The sequence below is a fragment of the Bos mutus genome, chromosome 11 (assembly GCF_027580195.1).
Source record: "Bos mutus isolate GX-2022 chromosome 11, NWIPB_WYAK_1.1, whole genome shotgun sequence".
Taxonomy (NCBI): Eukaryota; Metazoa; Chordata; class Mammalia; order Artiodactyla; family Bovidae; genus Bos; species Bos mutus.
The window spans coordinates 51,965,518-51,985,743 of NC_091627.1; the positions used below are offsets into that span (position 1 = coordinate 51,965,518).

At 34.5% G+C, this 20,226-nt stretch overlaps 1 protein-coding gene across 1 annotated transcript in view; it reads left to right on the forward strand.

Annotated features, from left to right (window-relative positions):
• Window positions 1–20,226, forward strand: part of CTNNA2 (catenin alpha 2) — a 1,382,498-nt gene that overhangs the window by 1,326,806 nt on the left and 35,466 nt on the right. The window contains exons 16-17 of the mRNA XM_070379403.1: window positions 6,430–6,535; window positions 10,664–10,798. Coding sequence (XP_070235504.1) covers window positions 6,430–6,535; window positions 10,664–10,798 — 241 coding nt within the window. The remainder of the gene's footprint in view (window positions 1–6,429; window positions 6,536–10,663; window positions 10,799–20,226) is intronic.

The following is a 20,226-nucleotide window of genomic DNA, read 5'->3' on the forward strand; positions in this document are numbered from 1 at the left end:
GTTGGCAAAGTAATGTCTCTGCTTTTGAATATGCTATCTAGGTTGGTCATAACTTTCCTTCCAAGGAGTAAGTGTCTTTTAATTTCATGGCTGCAATCACCATCTGCAGTGATTTTGGAGCCCTCCAAAAATAAAGTCTGACACTGTTTCCACTGTTTCCCCATCTATTTCCCAGAAGTGATGGGACCAGATGCCATGATCTTAGTTTTCTGAATGTTGAGCTTTAAGCCAACTTTTTCACTCTCCTCTTTCACTTTCATCAAGAGGCTTTTTAGTTCCTCTTCCTTTTCTGCCATCAGGGTGGTGTCATCTGCATATCTGAGGTTATTGATATTTCTCCCAACAATCTTGATTCCAGCTTGTGCTTCTTCCAGCCCAGCGTTTCTCATGATGTACTCTGCATAGAAGTTAAATAAGCAGGGTGACAATATACAGCCTTGATGTATTCCTTTTCCTATTTGGAACCAGTCTGTTGTTCCATGTCCAGTTCTAACTGTTGCTTCCTGATTAGCTATTGTATATCTTCTCTGGAGAAATGTATATTCAAGCGCTTTGCTCATTTTTTTTTTTTTAATTCAGGTTGATTTTTAGTGTTGAGTTGTAGGAGTTTTTCTGTATTCTGGGTTTTAGCCCCTTGTCAGATATAGGATTTAAAAATATTTTCTCTTATTCTATGGGCTGCATTTTTACTCTGTTGATTGTGTCCTTTAATTCACAGATTTTAAATTTTGATAGAGTCAAATTTTTCAATTAATATTGCTGCTGTTGTCTGTGTTCTTGTTGTAATAGTCAAGAAATCATTGCCAAATCCAATGTCATGAAGTTTTTCTCTTAAGTTTTCTTGTATGATATGTATAAATTAGCTCTTACAATCCACTTCCAGTTAATTTTTTATATGCTATGAATTAAGGGTCTTGCTTCATTCTTTTGCATGTGAATATCAATTTTCTGAAATATATGTATATATATATATAGATATTGCAAAATATATATTATATATATATATTGCAAAATGATTACCACCATAGTATAAGCTAACACTTTCAACAGGAAGAACTTCTTAAAGAAGTTTCAAAAAGTGCAAACTCTAGTAGAAATGATTGATACATTTGACCACAATAAAATTAAAATTTATACTTTAAAAATGCTTTACAAAGGTAAACATACAGGCTAAGTCTGGAAGAAGTAATTTGCAACATGATTAACAAAAGATCAAAATTCAAAATATCTAAAAAACAGAGACAAGTAATTTAGGTTAAAAAAATGGAAAAATATGTAAAAAACTTGAATAAAAACTCAGAAAAAAGAGCATATAAATGATTAATTGTAATGATGAATAAATGATAAAAAAGTGACTCAGATTCCTCTATCATCATGGAAAAGAAAATTACATTTTTTCATATACATCATATTGACAGAAAAATAAGAAAATAAATATAATCTTAAATTATGAAGTTTACCTGTAGAAAAATGCATTAAAGAAATGTATGCCTTAAATATTATAAACTTTATAACCATATTCCAGCTGCAGAAGCCCCCTAGAACCTCCTTCAGATCACAGTAGCCTTACTCTCAACTTGGAACAGGGCTCAGTGTTATGTGGCAGCTTGGGTGGGAGGGGAGTTTGGGAAAGAAAGGATACATGTATCCTTTCTACTAAGTTGGCCTTTGGCAGCAGCTTTCTAATTTTCTAGGGGGAAAAAAAGAAGCCATAGAAGGAGTACTATCATGGCAGGTTTCAAGCTACCAATGTGTCTACTGACAGTTTTATAGTCAGCTCTTGTGAGCATGTACAAACCCATTCTAACATTCAAGTGCCATTTTCTTCACTTAATTTTTTTCTTGTTAACAAACTAGGTTTATTTTCTGTATCACTTTTCCCTTCTTTTTTTTTTTTTGGAACCAGTTTTGTTTATTTTCTGTGTTCTACTGTTTTTTTTTTTTTTTTTTTTTAACTTTTATTTTGTATTGGGTATTCCCTGGTGGCTCAGATGGTAAAGAATTTGCCTGCAATGCGGGAGAGCTGGGTTAAATCCCTGGGTTGGGAAGATCCCCTGGAGAAGGGAATGGCTACTCACTCCCCTATTCTGGCCTAGAGAATTCCATGGACAGAGGAGGATGGTGGGCTACAGTCCATGGGGTTGCAAAGAGTCGCATAGGACTGACAGACTTTCACTCACTATGCTGCTACTAAGTCGCTTCATTCGTGTCCGACTCTGTGCGACCCCATGGACGGCAGCCCACCAGGCTCCTCTGCCCATGGGATTTTCCAGGCAAGAGTACTGCAGTGGGGTGCCATTGCCTTCACTCACTATAGTCGATTAATAAACAATGTTGTGATAGATTGAGGTGAACAGCAAAAAGACTCAGCCATACATATACATGTATTCATAACATTGAGCAGTGTTCCATATCCAAATTTTGCTATCCAGTAGGTCCTTGTTGCTTATCTATTTTAAATACAGCAATGTGTACATGTCCATCCCATGTTCTATTGTTTTCTAACTCATAAATCTCTTCTTGTAATATTTTTTAATTTTTTTTAAATTGAAGTATAATTGATCAATGATGTTGTGCCAGTCTCTGCTGTACAGCAAAGGGACCCAGTTATACACATATGGACATTTTAAAAAATATTATTTTCCACTATGTTTTATCATATGATATTGAATATAGTGGGCTTCCCAGGTGGCTCAGTGGTAAAGAATCTCCTGCCAATGCCAGAAGATGCAAGAGATGCAGGTTCCCTCCCTGGGTCAGGAAGATCCCTTGGAGAAGGAAAGAGTAACACACTCCAGTATTCTTGCCTGGAAAATGCCATGGACAGAGGACTCTGATGGGCTACAGTCCATAGGATCACAAAGACTCAGACACAACTGAGCAGCTGAGCACAACATTGATTATAGTGCCCCGTGCTATATAGTAAGAGCTTGTTGGTGTTTCTTCCTCCTGCATATAATAGTTTGCATCTGCTAGTCCTACCTTCCCAGTCCTTCCCTCCTCCACCCCTCCTTCATGGCAACCAACAAAATTATGATTAGGGACACAGAGGTTCAGTCCTTTTTTTTCTCTTCTTATCATCCTGGGCAGGTCACTTAGCCTCCTCTTTGGATTTCAGCTTTCTCAGCTAGAAAATGAGGAAATATTTGATGATCTCAAAATTTCTACATTGCTCTCTAGTTTCATGAAATATATCCCTATCATCCACTTGTGACTCCAAGAATTTAATTGAGTCTACATTGTGAATTCTAGTGTCAAACTTTTTAAATAACAATATAATAGTAAATCTGTAGTCTCTTTTTAATTACAAGAAGACATGCTTCTAATGATGCTTTAGCTGAAATTTAGGAAGCCTGAGCCTCAGACAGATTCAAGCCTCTATAAATGTCAGAATCAATCCACTGTTGAAAGTTTTCATGAAAGGTTCATGAATAAGCATTTCTACAAATCCTTTGAAATTCTTGGAGTAAACAAACACCAAGATTTTTATTAATGAAATATCAAGTATAATGCAGCCCTTTGTGAATGGGTTAGTGAAAGTGAAAGTTGTTCAGTTGTGTCCGACTCTTTACAACCCCATGGACTATACAGTCTATGGAATTCTCCAGGCCAGAATACTGGAGTGGGTAGCCTTTCCCTTCTCCAGGGGATCTTCCCTACCCAGGGATCAAACCCAGGTCTCCCTCATTGCAGGAGGATTTTTTACCAGTTGAGCTGTAAGGGAAGCCCAAGAATACTGGAGTGGGTAGATTATCCCTTCTCCAGTAGGAATGGGTTAAGATGAAGGCAAAAAGTAACAACAATTTTTTATCAGACTAAGATTGTAAAAAAGGATTTTCTAAGGTTTGGAAGTTACAGAGAAATAAATAATAATGAGAATACTATTAAATATTGACAGATTCTGCATCTAGAATTTCCTTTAAAAATATAAACCAAAAACAAAAGTTTATTTAGAGATAATTTAAAAAATAATGTGAGAGAATGAGAGCCAAATTGTCACAGAATCTTTAATTCACTCATATTATATAAAATGCACATGTAAAATCTATGTATTTAAAAATCTATATAGCAAATGGATAGAATCAATGCCTTTTGTGGAAGAGTTAATGTTCAGTTCAGTTCATTTAGTCGACTCTTTGCAACCCCATGGACTGCAGGCTTCCCTGTTCATCACCAACTCCTGGAGCCTACTCAAACTCATGTCCATTGAGTCAGTGATGCCATCCAACCATCTCATCCTCTGTCATCCCCTTCTTCTCCCACCTTCAATCTTTCCCAGCATCAGGGTCTTTTTCAATGAGTCAGTTCTTCCATCAGCTTCAGCATCTGTCCTTCCAAAGAATATTCAGGATTGATTTGTTTTAGTATGGACTGGTTGGATCTCCTTGCAGTCCAAGAGACTCTTAAGAGTCTTCTCCAACACCACAGTTCAAAAGTACCAATTCTTCGGTGCTCGGCTTTCTTTATAGTCCAACTCTCACATCCATACATGACTACTGGAAAAACATAGCTTTGAGAACATGGCCCTTTGTTGGCAAAGGAATGTCTCTGCTTTTTAATATGCTGTCTAGGTTGGGCATGACTTTTCTTCCAAGGAGCAAGAGTCTTTTAATTTTATGGCTGCAGTCACCATCTGCACTGATTTTAGAGCCCCCCAAAATAAAGTCTCTCACTGTTTCCATTGTTTCCTCATCTATTTGCCATGAATTGATGGGACCAGATGCTATGATCTTAGTTTTCTGAATGTTGAGTTTTAAGCCAACTTTTTCACTCTCTTTCACTTTCTAGAGTTAATGTTGCCATAGCAAAATGAAGTATCTTAAGTTTTGAATTTCCCTATGTACATGTTTAAGCATTGATGTGAACACAATATATCTTACTTTTAGCTACTAACACTAAAAATACCAGAAGCAAAATTAAGAGGGAAACAAAATGCCCTTCATTTACATTTATTTTCTAAAGTCATTTTAAGTCTTCCATTTTATAAAATGTTATTATGGAACAATGGCAATCATTGCCTACTCTCTATGCAATCTAAATAAATGACTTCTGAGTAGCTTTTCTCTGTATCTCACCACGTTTAACTATAGGATTATAATTTTGTAGTCCTAAAAAATGCATTGATTTTTACATGCATATGAGGAGACCAGTTGGAGTACGAAATCGCAACTCCAGTATTCTTGCCTGGAAAATGCCATGGGCAGAGGACCCTGGCAGGCTATAGTCCATGGAGTTGCAAAGAGTTGGGTATGACTGAGCAACCGAGCACAAGGAGACCAGTAACAATGCTAAAAATAGAAGAATAAATGTATTAAGTCTATCATGTTATTTACCTTTCAAGAAAGGAGAAGGTATATCATATGCAACATTTTGTTTAAAAATTTATAATGCAGCGTAGTTTCCTTTCCCTTTCTAATAAATATTTGAAAGACATGTAATATTAAACAGTTCACCTAATTGAAAACCTTATGTGAAAATATTGGTTCAATGCATGATACTGGATGCTTGGGGCTAGTGCACTGGGATGACCCAGAGGGATGGTATGGGGAGGGAGGAGGGAGGAGGGTTCAGGATGGGGAACACATGTATACCTGTGGCGGATTCATTTTGATATTTGGCAAAACTAATACAATTATGTAAAGTTTAAAAATAAAATAAAATTAAAAAAATAAAAAAAGAAAATATTGGGGCAATGGTTTTTGGCAATAGAAAGACATCTACTTTCACACAGTGTTCTATGAGTGTTCTTTCATAAATTAGTCCCAGAAGCATATAAGCCAGCAAGAGAAAGAGCTCAGCAGATTTCTGAAATTTTGGCCAAATAGTCCCCAGTTATGGACAGGAGACAATGGTTTCTCAAAGAGCCAAAATGGACTTAAAAATATAATTAACATAATAATAATGCTGGGCATGGTGTGAAAGACAGTGAATGAGCATTTATTTTGGCTAGACTGATTTAAATTTAGAATTTATCACATGATTTGCATAAGCTTGGGTGAGTTAATCACTTTAGTCTATTTTTCTCTTCTCTAAAATGGGGATGATGATGCCTGCTTGTTAGGGTTGTTATGAAGATAAATGTGTACAACAGCATAGACACATGATAAGCATTTACATGTTAAATTCCCATTGCCCTTGTAGTGATCATCTTTTTTAATGGACCACTGTTCAAAAAATATAGAAACTCATGTAAAGAATAAAATGTGAGCATGCCCATCCAAATAGGGAAAAATATTTCCTGAAAATGAATGTAATAAAGTGGATTATTTAAATGGAAATTGAAGTGAATCAAGAAAACATTCAAATTTCCTCTAACATGGTCAGAGCCAAATCAAATACAAAAGCAGAGTCCTGGACAAACAATATGGTAGGTGTGTCTATTTCCTGCCATAAAGTGAATTTCTAATTATGTTGTGCCTGTTGTTTCAGAGGCAAAGGCCCGTTGAAAAATACATCTGATGTCATTAATGCCGCCAAGAAAATTGCCGAAGCAGGTTCTCGAATGGACAAATTAGCCCGCGCTGTGGCTGATCAGGTAATATAAGAGGGAAGAGCAAGCACATGCTGAGTGGGGTCATTAACTAGCTCTTGGGTTCTGTAATGGGTTTTATGCACTCTATTAAATGCCTCTGAAGAATGAATTGTAGAGAATTGCTACCATTTTACAAACTGACCTCTAACTCTGTTGAGATTGAGTTGATGCCAAAGGTGGGTTCTGTTTTCAAAGTTCCTTTAGAAAGAAGGGTATCCACTTTTTTTTTTTTTTTATTTTATTTTCATTTTTTAATTTTATTTTATTTTTTAAATTTACACTATTCAGAAACATAGGGTATCCACTTTTTAAGAGACATAACCTTTAAGGAATCATGGATTATCCTGGCTGTCTTCATTCAGAAACTCAATGACATTGCAGAAATGGGAAGCAAAAGAAACAACTTTATTTCTTGTTATAATTGATCTTGCTATAATAATGCTCTTTATAATTCATTATAATTTATGTCCTGGCATACATGTCCACATAATCAAAAACATTCAGATTTCAGCTTTATTTTTATCCAGACACAAAGTGCATCAGAAATTAACAAAATTCTCAGGGTATCTTTTATGCCTTTAGATTGAATTAAGTAAGATTCACATTAAAATAGTTCTCAATCTCAAGGTTGAATATTTGAGTTTATTTCTACTCTTTTCATTTTATTTTGCTGAACTGGAACTCTAAAATCCTGTTCTAAGTATGTCTTTTTTCAATAATGGGCCATTTCTTACAAGCGTACTTTAGGCAATAGACTCTTTCAAATAACTGATGCTTATCTCTTTAAACAATGGTGGCTTACAGTTTGAGCCAGTTTCAAAGGAAAATGTCTTAAAATATATATTAAGATTCTGAAATAGAAAATATATAAACTGTTATTTACATGGAAAAACATTATGAACATGAATTTACTACAAAACAGATCATCCTCTTTGGGAACACTGAAAGATTTAGGATTTTTTCCTCCTCTGTGGAGGAGGGCTTTTCTCGTAGCTCAATTGGTAGAGAATCTGCCTGCAATGCAAAAGACTGCCTGTGATGCAGGAGATGCGGGTTTGATCCCTGGGTCAGGAAGATCCCCTGGAGAAGGAAATGGCTACCAACTCCAACATTCATGCCTGGAAAATTCCATGGTGGACTACAGCCCATGGGATCACAAAGAGTTGAACATGACTTAATGACTAAACCACAACCACCTCTCCCATAAATGGCCGTGGTCTCCTGTGGTTTTTGAGTTACTTACTATATTTTATCTCCCTCATTTTCTAATATAAGACTGTTTCTCTAAATACTTGCCTTCAACATCCCATATTATAGAATACCTCAAGTCAATATCCAAATTTACTCATCTTCTGAAGTCTGAAAAGAAAAACTCATGATTAAACTATTGGGATTACTTTTAAAATAAGCCAACAGATTGTCTCATATTATATATATGATAGCAAATCTGGGGGAATGTTTTGCTTACTTTTGAATTTTTGAGAAACACTTAAGAGTAAAAATAATTTACTAAATATTACCAAAATTTGAAAATCTCCTGAAATGTATAGTGATTAAGGACCAAACCATTATTATATTGCTAATTTCAGGGCACTACTGATTGTCAAGCTTCCTACATTTTGGAGCAAAGGTTGAGTTCCATATGTCACCTAGAGGGTTCATGTAAAAGAGAGGAGAGAAAATGAGTTTATTTGAAAATAGCACTCATACATGCAAACATACAGAAATGCACCAGCCGGGAAAGAATGCTGCATTTTTTTCTGCAAATGTTGAGGCAATTTTATGCAAATATTGGGATAAGTGGAGTGACCACAGATTGGCAGTTGGTTCTGAGAGAGGATTGTGCTAGGATGGACCCCTAAGGAGTAAAAGTAGATGAAGTTTGGATGGTTTTTCCATTATATTCCGAATCTCAATGGCTAAAACTACTTCTCAGTATGTTTAGGCTCCTTGAGCTCAATATTTTTTATTGTGATTCTTGTTTTTGATTTTGTAATTTTGGATCTTTATTTCCAACAATTATGTATCCAGAAACGTAGCCCCCAAACAGCTTTGATATCTGGAAAGCAAATCACATGTGCACACACACATACAAATCCCAGGATTTTAGATGTATCTTGAGATTGTGAAGAAGTATTAAAATGATATTTAATGATGACTTAATGAAGAAAAGATAAACATAACCTCTTTGTAGCATTCTTCCTGTCATCAGTTGTGAAGCAGCCTGCAATTTTTGCTAATGTTTGGTCTGAATGGAACATTTCTTTTTCAAATAATGCATCCATTTCTACTATTCCAATGGTATAAGAGTTATTTTTCTTGGTCCATAATGCCTTTATTTGTGTTTTAGTACTTCAGTTTAAATAACAGAATAGAATGAGCATTTCCAAAATGTGCATTGGTTGGCTTTATTTTGCCAGAAAATATTTTTATGAAGATTTGAGATATGCACACAGTATAAACTTTTTACGGACTGTTGCATTTTTAATTACTGTTCCATTGAGATAGAACTTCCATTTTAATTTGCTGCAAGGTATTTGTATGAAAGGCCTTTAGGGAGATATCATTTTAAAGTTAATTCCTTTCAGTATATGGGTCTCTGGAGTAGGATAAATATTACAGTATGAAGAACTTGTAGGAAGCTAAAAACAGTCTCTGTGGGATTCTTTCTTGATAAATGCAGTTACTGAAAAAAAAATACCACAATGGTAAGTGTTATGTAGAAAAAAGACCCCTTTGTAACTTATTAAATAAATGGCTATGTCAAATGACTGGCTTCATAGTATTAATGAAAGAATTCCTTTTCTTGAGCTTGAAGGAAGCTTAGCTGGAGTCTTTTTCTCATACTTTTGTTCTAAATAAGGTACTTTACTTTGGGCTGTGGGTGCTCGTTTCTTATAGTGTTTCATCAAGGATCTGGTGATTATATGTCCTTTTTAAGTGCCAGGTTGAGGGAGAACAATAGAATGTCCTGGAGAATTTTGAACTGAACTTTGGATAGCAATAGGAATATATTTCAATTGCTGGATAGCCGTTGGCATTGAAGCTTCAGAAATGCTTTAGGGAAGCATGTAAATGTCTCTGAAAGTGTTCAGCTCTGTTCAGTGTGTATTTGACGGACATCTACCGACTTAAGTTACAAAGAGAATTCAAAATCCTTGGTCACCCGATTTTTTTTTAAGAATTCAATATCTCCGCTGCATCCTTAGAAGGGTCCTGTTGTTACACTGATGAGCTTATTTCAATGGGCTTCAAACTCATTTTACTCACATCTTTTTCTTGTACAATGGTCTTGATTCTTCTCACAGTCTCTGGTTTAAATTAACTTTATCATGTTGCTAAATTTTTTGATAAATATGATATTCCAGAAAGTGCAATAGAGTTTCTTTAGTGAATGATACATTTCTTATAAAGCCAAAAGAAACAAATGCATTTTCCTTTTTTTTTTAAATTTTATTTTATTTTTAAACTTTACAATATTGTATTAGTTTTGCCAATATCGAAATGAATCCACCACAGGTATACATGTGTTCCCCATCCTGAACCCTCCTCCCTCCTCCCTCCCCATACCATCCCTCTGGGTCGTCCCAGTGCACCAGCCCCAAGCATACAGTATCGTGCATCGAACCTGGACTGGCAACTCATTTCATACATGATATTATACATGTTTCAACAAATCAAATTGAAACTCTCTTCTACTATGGCAGAGAGACTGCCACACAGAATGATTTCCTTCTAGCATATGTTGCTTTGCTGTCTGTGTTAAAATAACTTTGCATATAGTGACCATGGAATGGGCCATTAAGAGAAATCCTATAGAATATTGTTTTCTTTGCAGTTTAGAAGATAATTGATAAAATACTTATACATTCATCCCAATAAGACTTTCTGGGAGATCATTAAAATTCTTTGTGTAGAATTTTAACAAAGTGGAACTAACCATTCTCACCTATCACTGTGGCCTTCTAAATTCCCTAAAGCATTTCTGAAGCTTCAATGCACTATCAAGTTGAATGGATATAATTAAGGTATATGACAGTGAAAACTTTTCTTCTCACGGCTTCTATATAACAAGTATTAGAAACTGAAAGATTCTTACTAATTGAGATAATTTTTTTTAATGTTTTATAGTGTCCTGATTCAGCGTGTAAGCAGGATTTATTAGCCTACCTTCAACGAATTGCCTTGTATTGCCATCAGCTTAACATCTGCAGCAAGGTGAAAGCCGAAGTACAGAATCTGGGAGGAGAGCTCATTGTGTCAGGGGTAAGCTGGGACCTGGGCTTCGCAATTCGAGTTTCCACTGTTGTTCTTCCAAAGCAAGCATTCTTGGCAACAGTACTGCTAAAAACACCAAACTACAGTGATTCATAGGTAGTTTTTTTTTTTTTTTCTTTTAAATGTTATCACCATTATTCCAGACTTTACAAAAACTCACAATGAACAATTTGATTTTCCAATTACCCTGTGTTTATGCTAGCCCTATAAAATCTCCATTCTTCACAAGAAAACTAATTTCATAGTCTGGAAAGTCACTGCCAAGTTGTGACTATTATAATTATTTGGGGCTTTTGTATATTTACTCATTGTAAGTCTACTTCCCTCTGTTAGTCCTAGTAATTTTCATTCTCTGTTCAGGAGCCAGCCTCTCTATGTGTGGATTGTGTTCACATGTTAGAGATGGTGAAAACAATAGGAATTCATTCATCAGGTTCCAATGCATACTAGGTTATCAATAACCTTTAAAAGCCAGAAAGCATTTGGATTTAATACAGGTTGATTTGCTGTTGCCAAAAACTAACATGGTTGTCAGACACTAACAATTATAGATCTTTTATTCAATCACTTCAGTGTTTCCCTTCTCATGAAAATATAAGTATCTGGTCCATTTTCATCAAATGCAAAGAAGCAAAAAGCTCAATGAATAGAAGTATCATGATTTCTTGGCAAGATTTCCAAATGTATGTGTTGAGGTTCTTACCTTGGCTTCTTCTCCTCCCTCAGTCCCTTTCTTTCAACACAAGATGCCATCTATTGTAAACTATTTGCAAATTCCAAAGTGTGGCTCTGCCACCTTTAGTTCTTTTCCCAGTCAGACATGATGCTGCCATTTTCAGTGTGGCATTATCAGAAACAGAATGTTATCCATATGGTGAATGCCTTGTGAACATCAGACTGGTCATGAAGCTCAATTCTTCCTCAAGACATTTCCAGAAATTCACCATTTGATTAAAAATATGTGTAAAAATCATCCTTGAACCCAAAGGTTTCAGTTCCTGTATTGTTTGGCATTTAGAAAACTTAGCTGGGAAAAGAGCTTATCTGGCTTGCATGGAGATTCCATTTAGAAAGTCTGTTCCATGCAGTCTCATCTAGTGCTCAGTAAACTGCGATTTTGTGCCTCTTAGCAAAGCATAGTCACCCCTCCTTTTCCAAAATGATCCCGCTTCAACATTCTTCAACAACCAAGAGCAATCTGTCTTGCAATGTGTCCTTCCTGCCACATTGGTTATTACCAAGATTCTCTCTGCCAAGAAGTGATCGAAACATTGCACTTCCCTTGCTTCCTTTCTTATCTTCAGCCTCAATGGTATAGTTTCCCATACCATTCAGCTTTCATGTCCATCTGTATCAAGCACCTGTGGGACTGAGTGCATTTTGTTTCGCTTGCCTTGTGTGCTTTCATTTGTTACTTTCGAAATCTTATTATTTACATGGATGCGCAGAGCATCTTTGTGGATCTCAGACTCCGCAACCTCATCTAAGCAAGTTTTATGGGCAGAGTTGCTCTCCGTCGTCCTCTCAGTGCCCATTGTTCATCACTGCCTCCAGAGCTTCATTTCCATTGTATTTTCCTCATTTAGTTGTAGTCCAAACCATCACTGGCTTTTATCACTTGCACTGTTGGTATTGGCAGAAGTGTTTGAGAACACTTATCACAAAGCCTGTTTCCTTCTTTGAGTCTTATTGGCAATGTTCGTAAATCCTTGCATGGGAGAAGGCTTCTTTCAGAGGAATGTTATACCACTTTATAATAATTGAGTCAAATGCATTATAAAGATTTGCTTATATTGCTCAGTTATGGGCCTGCTCTTGGTTTCTTCATGATTTTTTTCCAAGCTTGATTGCTATTTGGTGCCACACCTGCATCTGTAGTCTGCTGTCTTTGCCACTCTGCCTCCATCTTCTTCTTCATCCTTCATTGATGGCCAATAGAGAAAAAACAAAAAACAACAAAAAAAACAGCAATATGTTTATTTTGCACGGTAGCACACATGACTGTCTTCAAAATTCTGAAAGAGTCAAGAATGTGAGACCCCATACACACAAACTTTCAATGATTTTGCCAAGAAAGTTCATCCATGCTTTGGGCCCCGTTTATTTTGTTGTCTGGCATGACGAAGTTGCCACATTTTTACGAAGTTGCTATATTAAATACAGTATGCATATATATATATATTAAATATAGTATTGCATATAATATGCAATTAAAAAGAGAAATACTTAAATTGTCCTTGTTTTTTTCCTATGTCTTTGTGTACATGGTATTCAAAACTGTGCCTTCTCTGAAAACCCCTAGAACAGTATTTTCATTAGGAGTCAAAGTTTCTACTGAAGCAGAAGAGATATGGATAATTTTTTTTCCCTTTTGCCAAGAAAAATTATTTGGATTTAAAAACTGAATGCCATATTTTTATAGTCTTATGCTGGCATGATGAACTTAAACTAAAAATATGCTCATGTGCATAATTGTATACCATGTCAGCATGTGTATGTTTTATGTGAGTCTATGTGTACAAAGTGGGAAAGGCTTCTTCTCTGGTGTCTGCCTTTGACTTGAGAGGTGGCTCAGGAAATCTCAATAGGACATGGTGACAGTGGGTGCAAAGCTTTTCATGAGTCATAATGGGAACTAGAGAAATAGACGAAACCAGGGTGTATGCCTATGGATGCTCATTCATGCAACTGCTATCTAAGAAGCAGCATTAGTTTTCTGGCTGGCAATCAATTTTTTTTAAAAGTCATTGGCTTAAACATTTCTCGACAGTGGAAAGGTGCCATTCTTATTAAATCTCACAGTAGAAGATGCATATTTGTGAGCCAGTTCAGCTCAATGTGGTTGCTAAGCAGGTAATGGGAAAGGGAATTAAAACAAACCAACCAACAAACAAAAAAAACCCTCAAAGAGTGATAGAAATGTTAGAGGAAAAGCAGAGGAAATGAAAGCCCAGACAATTAAACAGCCTGATAGTTTAAATACTGGCTTTATTTGCTTGTTTAGTTTAATGTTTGGTAGTTTAATCTTAAGCTGGTTTACATGCTTTCTGGAAAAAGACTGTTGTAAGAAGAAAAGATAAAGAGGAAAGGGGAGAGGAGGAAGGAAGAAGCATAAAAAAAGGAAAAAGAGAAAACAAAGGAAAAATAAATTTAACCATAGCATAACATAAATAAGTTCAATACAAGTAATATCCATTAAAGGTGACAGCATTTTATTCATCAGGGGAGACAAGTTGAACCACACTTTTTCAGCATGTAAATATGTTTTGAATACAAATGAGTTCCAATGCCATGCTATGGAAATTACCTGTATATTTGATTGTCATATTTTTAATTAATTTTTCTGCATTCAGTTTCAGAGAATTTAATACATTCTTTTAAATTTAAAAATGGAGATATGCACATGCAACTGGAGAAACAAAAACCATTTTATAAGCCTTGATAATCTTTAGCTACCCAAAGATTTATACTTTGTACATTATTAAGAATGAGATTCAAAACACAAATGTAGGGATTTCGAATTTAGAATGCTGAATATCAAGCATTCTGATAAAACCAAAAAATTCTATCTAAAATGTTAAGTTTAAATACAACAGGAGCCCCATTATAACAAGAAAGCCAGAACACAAGAGCGATAACTCTGCTCTTGACAAGAATTTGATGTTCAGGTTCAGAGATGGAGGGCCACTGATATAACTTAGAGCTGACTCTACATGAGAAGTTACAAAGTTAATAGATTTTATTGCAAATAAATGCCTTTTTTCATGCAAACAAAATATAGGAACAGAGTTTAGAGGTGACAAATGTTAGTTCCCTTAGCCCTCAGGCTGATTAAGTGAAGCCATGACCTATTCCTGAAGCACTGAGTAATTTGCCCTAAGTGAACTTTTGTTCTTTTGTCTTTTAAATATCTCCTTTCCAAATTTGAATTCCTCTCAATTGGGTTATGGAGAAAAGTTTGACAAGGTGAGCAAGCATAATTGGCAACACTGGTAGGATCTGGATTGGTAAAAAGAAAATTGGAGAATAAGGGGTCAATTATGTTTCATATCATTCAAACATTGGGCTCAGTTAAAACTAACATGAATATTCATGGTAATAGCTAAAAAACACTCATAAAAATACTAGAAACTAGTCATATTCAAGTCAATTTGAATAAAATACATATATGCTATATGCACATGCTTACATATATACACACAACAAATAAAGCTGATTTGCTTCCTTGTCCCCTTAATAAGCAATAATTAAGAAATGAACAAATGATTGACAACTGTGACTAATATCTAATTCAATGTAATACAATTTGGGGGAACATACAGTGTTTCTTTGTACAATGTTATATATATATTTGTACAATACCATATATATATACATATACATACCTATATATACTTGTGTGTGTGTATATATATATACACACACATATATATAATGGTGGTTGTTTGAGATGAGAATTGCATTATACTTGAAAATTTTTTTATTCCCTCTATAAAAAAGTATCAGTATTTTGTAATGGGATGAAACAATCACTGAAACAAGCATTGTATTGATACCTTGTTGTGTAGACTCGTACTTTAAGCACAATTTTGGGGAAAAAGAGTCTTTTTTTATGTATCTTCTGATTCTGTCTATTGTCAATTCTTGATTATCTCCACTGATCAAAGTGTAGTAGTAATGGGAAAAAAATCTAAATTGCTAGCTATTTCAGTTTGAGTTTGGAATGCACTTCTATGCTTCATTTAAACAAAAGGGTATGTGTTCAGGCAACTCACAGCAGTTTCAAAGAATTTTATCCAGACCTTCCAGAGGGTAAGTTATTAAGTATTTGGCTTAAAGAACTTTTTCTAATCTTGGGAAAGTAGGAAAATCCAGATCCAAGGAAAGTAAGATTAAAGCTAAAGTCAGATTATCAATCTCAACGGAGGGATAATGAAGAAACTCTGTAATAGTAAGAAAATTAAATCGGTATTCATCATTATGAATTCAGAATGGCAATAGTTCTTTGCACTTAATCTTCTAGTATGATGGGTTGTTGCATAACTCAATCTTTCTCCCAACAGCCTACGCCTTAATGTGTTATGATGGTACAACTATAACCATAGAAATTCTGATTCCCACTTTAAATCTTCCTTAGTTACATTCATGTCATTGTCCATGGTCATTGACTTTTGCACAACCCAAATTATGCAAACCTTAAGATAAAAATAACCCTTAAGTTTTTTTCAGTGCAAATTCATTCTCAGTGTTGTAAAAGTGACATTTAACAAACTCCAGGGATTATTTTTGGAAGAAATTTGAAATAAGTTTTATAAGAAAGTAAAAAATCTCCTTGGGTTTCAGGCATCATAGAAAGCTTTATGTCTGTAGCACCACAGTATATCACCCTGACTTCAAATAATAATCTTACACAAAGGAGGAGGGTATGTTGCTTCACTGTAAGAAGTAACTCTTCAGATATATACTCAACGATACTAATCTAAAGTTACCAGTATGGTTAATTCTATTCATCGAAAAAAAAAAAATCAGTTATTCACTCATGAAATTAAACCAGTTCGTTATCTTACTAAATTGTTTTATACATAGAAAAAGACTTTGCTAATGTAAATCCTAAACTAAGAAAACAGACTCGATTGTGGCAAAGCTGGGATGTGAACCAAGCAAATAACTCTTTGACCTCAAATGGAGACATGGATTGACCAAACTAGGGTCTACTCAGTGGATTCACTTGATTACATCACCTGAACTTGTGAGCTGAGCAGTTTACATTTTAGTTTAAGGGCATTATTGCTCATAAGAGCAAAAAGTGTTAGTGACTTTATGAACAGAAGAGTGTCTCTGAGTCAGAAATATCAATGCCATTACCTGTCACTGAATCAATGAACTTTCATTCCTTTGGGTTTTAGAATTTTTTCAAGTTTCAAAAACCACGAATTAAAATAAGGCAGGCAAATTTTTCATGCAATTATCTGTTAGTAATTAATGTCTTTGATTTTAATATTCTAAGGGTTTTTTTGGCATCAAATGAATAGTAATATTTTACAGAAACTTGGAAGTGAGATACATAGAAGGCACCTAAATGAGGGATAATGATTGCACAAATCTTTTGATATCTGTGAAACACAGGAAAACGTAGCTAAAGATATCCTGGTTTATACAATTTTCCCGTGAGATATGTTCAGAGATCTTGTCTACATGTAATAATTGTCTGAGTTCCTTCTAAGATGTTCTTTGTTTATCAGTATGTTTTAAGAAGTAATGTCTGTAGTAGTATTTTAGGAGCTAGCACCTTCTCCCCCATTTTAAACTAGTTTTGGATATATGAGAGCAACCCAGATCTACCTGTTCCCTTCAGTTGAACCAAATAATTATGAGAAGCTGAAGTGTTGATTGAATATCTTTATTTAGACACAGTATCTATAATTCAGTTCCTCATTTTTGGTTTTCCTGTATACCCTCCGATTTGTCAGCTCTAGTCAAGAAATATGTTATTTTGAATGGATTACCCAAATCTATTGTGTTTTTATTCTTGTTTCTACTTGGACATGCCTTAAGAGAGTTAAAATATGAACAAGTTGATATAAAATATATAATTAAATTTAAAAAGAGAATATGAATATTAAAACCATATACTTAATGTTATCTGGGAATTTCATTATTGATTTTGTATGACCTCAGATGACTCAAAATAAAGGAAATAAAGAGATGCCGATAGCAAAACTGAGACAGGAGCAGTATTTTTCCTAGGAAAAAAACAATGGTTCCATAAGCTGTTCCTAACTTCTAATGACAAACTAACCATCAGAGTTCAGAGTTGTATTTATTGCTTGTTCTTATAAGGATATTTTAATTCATTGAATTTTATGTTCCTATTGCATTTCAACTCCCACATAAAAGGAACAGTGCTAAATATTGGTTGGGTGGGAGCATTCAAGGTTCTTTACCTCTAATAGCAAGTAATTTTTGTAAAAGGGTAAATTTTTCTGTCCATTGTGCTTTTATTAGGTTGTATAGTCTCTTTTTTCATTTTACCTCAGTTTCTCATCTTACTGTTTTAGCATTTTCAGCTGGAATAGCGGGCCGTCTGTTGAGCTCCCTCTGTGTATTCACTGGTTTTCTTGGTTTACTGGAAATAAAACTGTGCTTAACTTACTATTGTCTACATTCTGTCCATACAGACTATTTCAAATGCTTTCCCCAGTTTAAATGATTAATAAAATCTGCCTTTGATCACAGCCCTTTAGAGGAGAAATACGTCATGTTATGGCCCATGTATCTTACAAATGGGAAAGACTTCTGGATGGGCAATATGAAGGATTTTTAGTTCAGATTTGTTTTACTGCTTCAAAATACATTGTCTTACTGTATCTTGAACAGTCATTTTCCTTCTGGGCAATACATATGTATTTCAAATATTTCATCCTAATTCTATTTTCTTGAAGGCAAGATTAATTTAGACTTTAAACTTTTCTTTCATCATCAGTACTATATCTTATTTTATTGCTTTTCTCTGAATACCTTCATCTATACAGATGTCTTGTTGATAATGAACTTGATTGGAAGTCTGGCTAGATGTTCTGTCAAATCTCTATAGTCTGCCTTCTTTTCTCTGTTTCCTTTTGCAACTTTATTTTGCGACTGAAAGAGAATATCCTGGAGAAGTTCCAGTCTGCATCATTTTCTAAGGACATGTACGCTTTTAAGTCCAGGGTTCTGTATGTAAGATACTATCTTAAGACAAATTCAAACATCATTTCTTTATTTGGAAACTTCTAATTCAAATATTTTGCTATCAAAATTAATTGTATTCTCTCTTGTTGGGATATTTAAGATTTTGGTCACATTGCATGCCAAATGCCTGATCATGTCTTCCATGATAAATTACTTGGTAAATAGATCTGCCAATTATTCTTTTGGAGTATACAAATTATTCCAGCTGGCTTTTCTTCATCCTTTGCACTAACTTAAAACTTTTTTTTTTCATAATAAGCAAATAAATATTTGAAACCAATCTTACATTTCTCTGATCTGAAGAAAATTATAATCATGACTTCAATAATGAAGTCTCTTGACTGAAATCTTGCAAACACTTCATGTCTTGTCTTGAAGGGCTAACTCATCCATTTCTGTAATGTCATAGGAAGTATGCATCAAATCCATAATTGCAGTGAGACTTAGTTTTCATGAACAGTATCAAGAGGCTAGATCCCAAGAAGACCTAGAAATTTTCTGATCCAGGCACTGCATTCTGTGTCAAAGAAAATTTTGTTATTTTAACTAATATCATAACTAAATACATTATTGCAATCAATCATACTAAATCACGGAAAAAGTCAGCACAGTTTACCACTCTGCATCCATTTGATGCAGCCTAGTTTTGCATTGGGTTCCTGAAGTCATGTTCTACTTACAAATAAATGATATAATTAATTAGAAATGCAAAAAAAATATAATCTAAGGCCAGTTTGTTTTAGTTCAATATTTAAAAAGTGTTTAACTCCAATTTTATTCTAATACCTTAATATTGGCAAAAGTGTCCCTCTTTGTTGAGTAGTAAAAATTTTAAAGTGTTTATTGGGAGAATGGACAGATGCATCATTAATCTTAAAATAGTGACCTTTATATATTGTACAAAAGATGAGATGACAGAAATGAGTTTCTGGTATATAATTATCACTTTTGAAACTGTTTGATTATAAAATTGGTAAAAGAATAACACTTTACCTACAATGGGGAAATCAGGAGATGGCTAATTTCTAAAACCAAATGGGACTGTTACAAAGCATCAAAAAGGAAAGATAAGCCAACAAGTCAATGATTCAATACGCAAAAATTGCAAGAAAATAGCTTTATAGGTTCATTGTGAAATTTAACACAATAAAAGCTATTAAAGGTGAATTTGAATTTAGACTTAGATTTATTGAAGATGAGAATAGAATATTCAGCAAGGAAAACATGTGCAGAGTATTATCACTTCTTCTAAAAAATACTAAAAAATGCAAATATAGGAAAAATTTCATTCTTTCTTCTCATATGTCAGTTATTTTTTCTTTTTGTCTTTAGTTCCCTAGAGACAACCTTTAAATGCCTTTAACATTTATTTTAAAGTAAAAGATGGGAGTAATGTTGCCAAAGTCATAATCAGTTTGTATTTAGGAGCTCCTGTGTTTCAAAATGCTCCCTAATCTACTAATTTTAGTTTAAAACTGTGGTCTAAACACTTAGATATTTGGTAAGGTAAGAATGACAGGATTGGAAATAGAACTGTATTGGCTTAAAACACCAGAAAAAAAATCCAAATTAGGAGTTTTGTTTATCTGCATGCAAAAATAGTCTCTGGCCTTTAACCATTCATGATGTGAATTACAAACTATTATTTTGAAACTTTACTAGAATATTCTTTGTGGAAATAGATT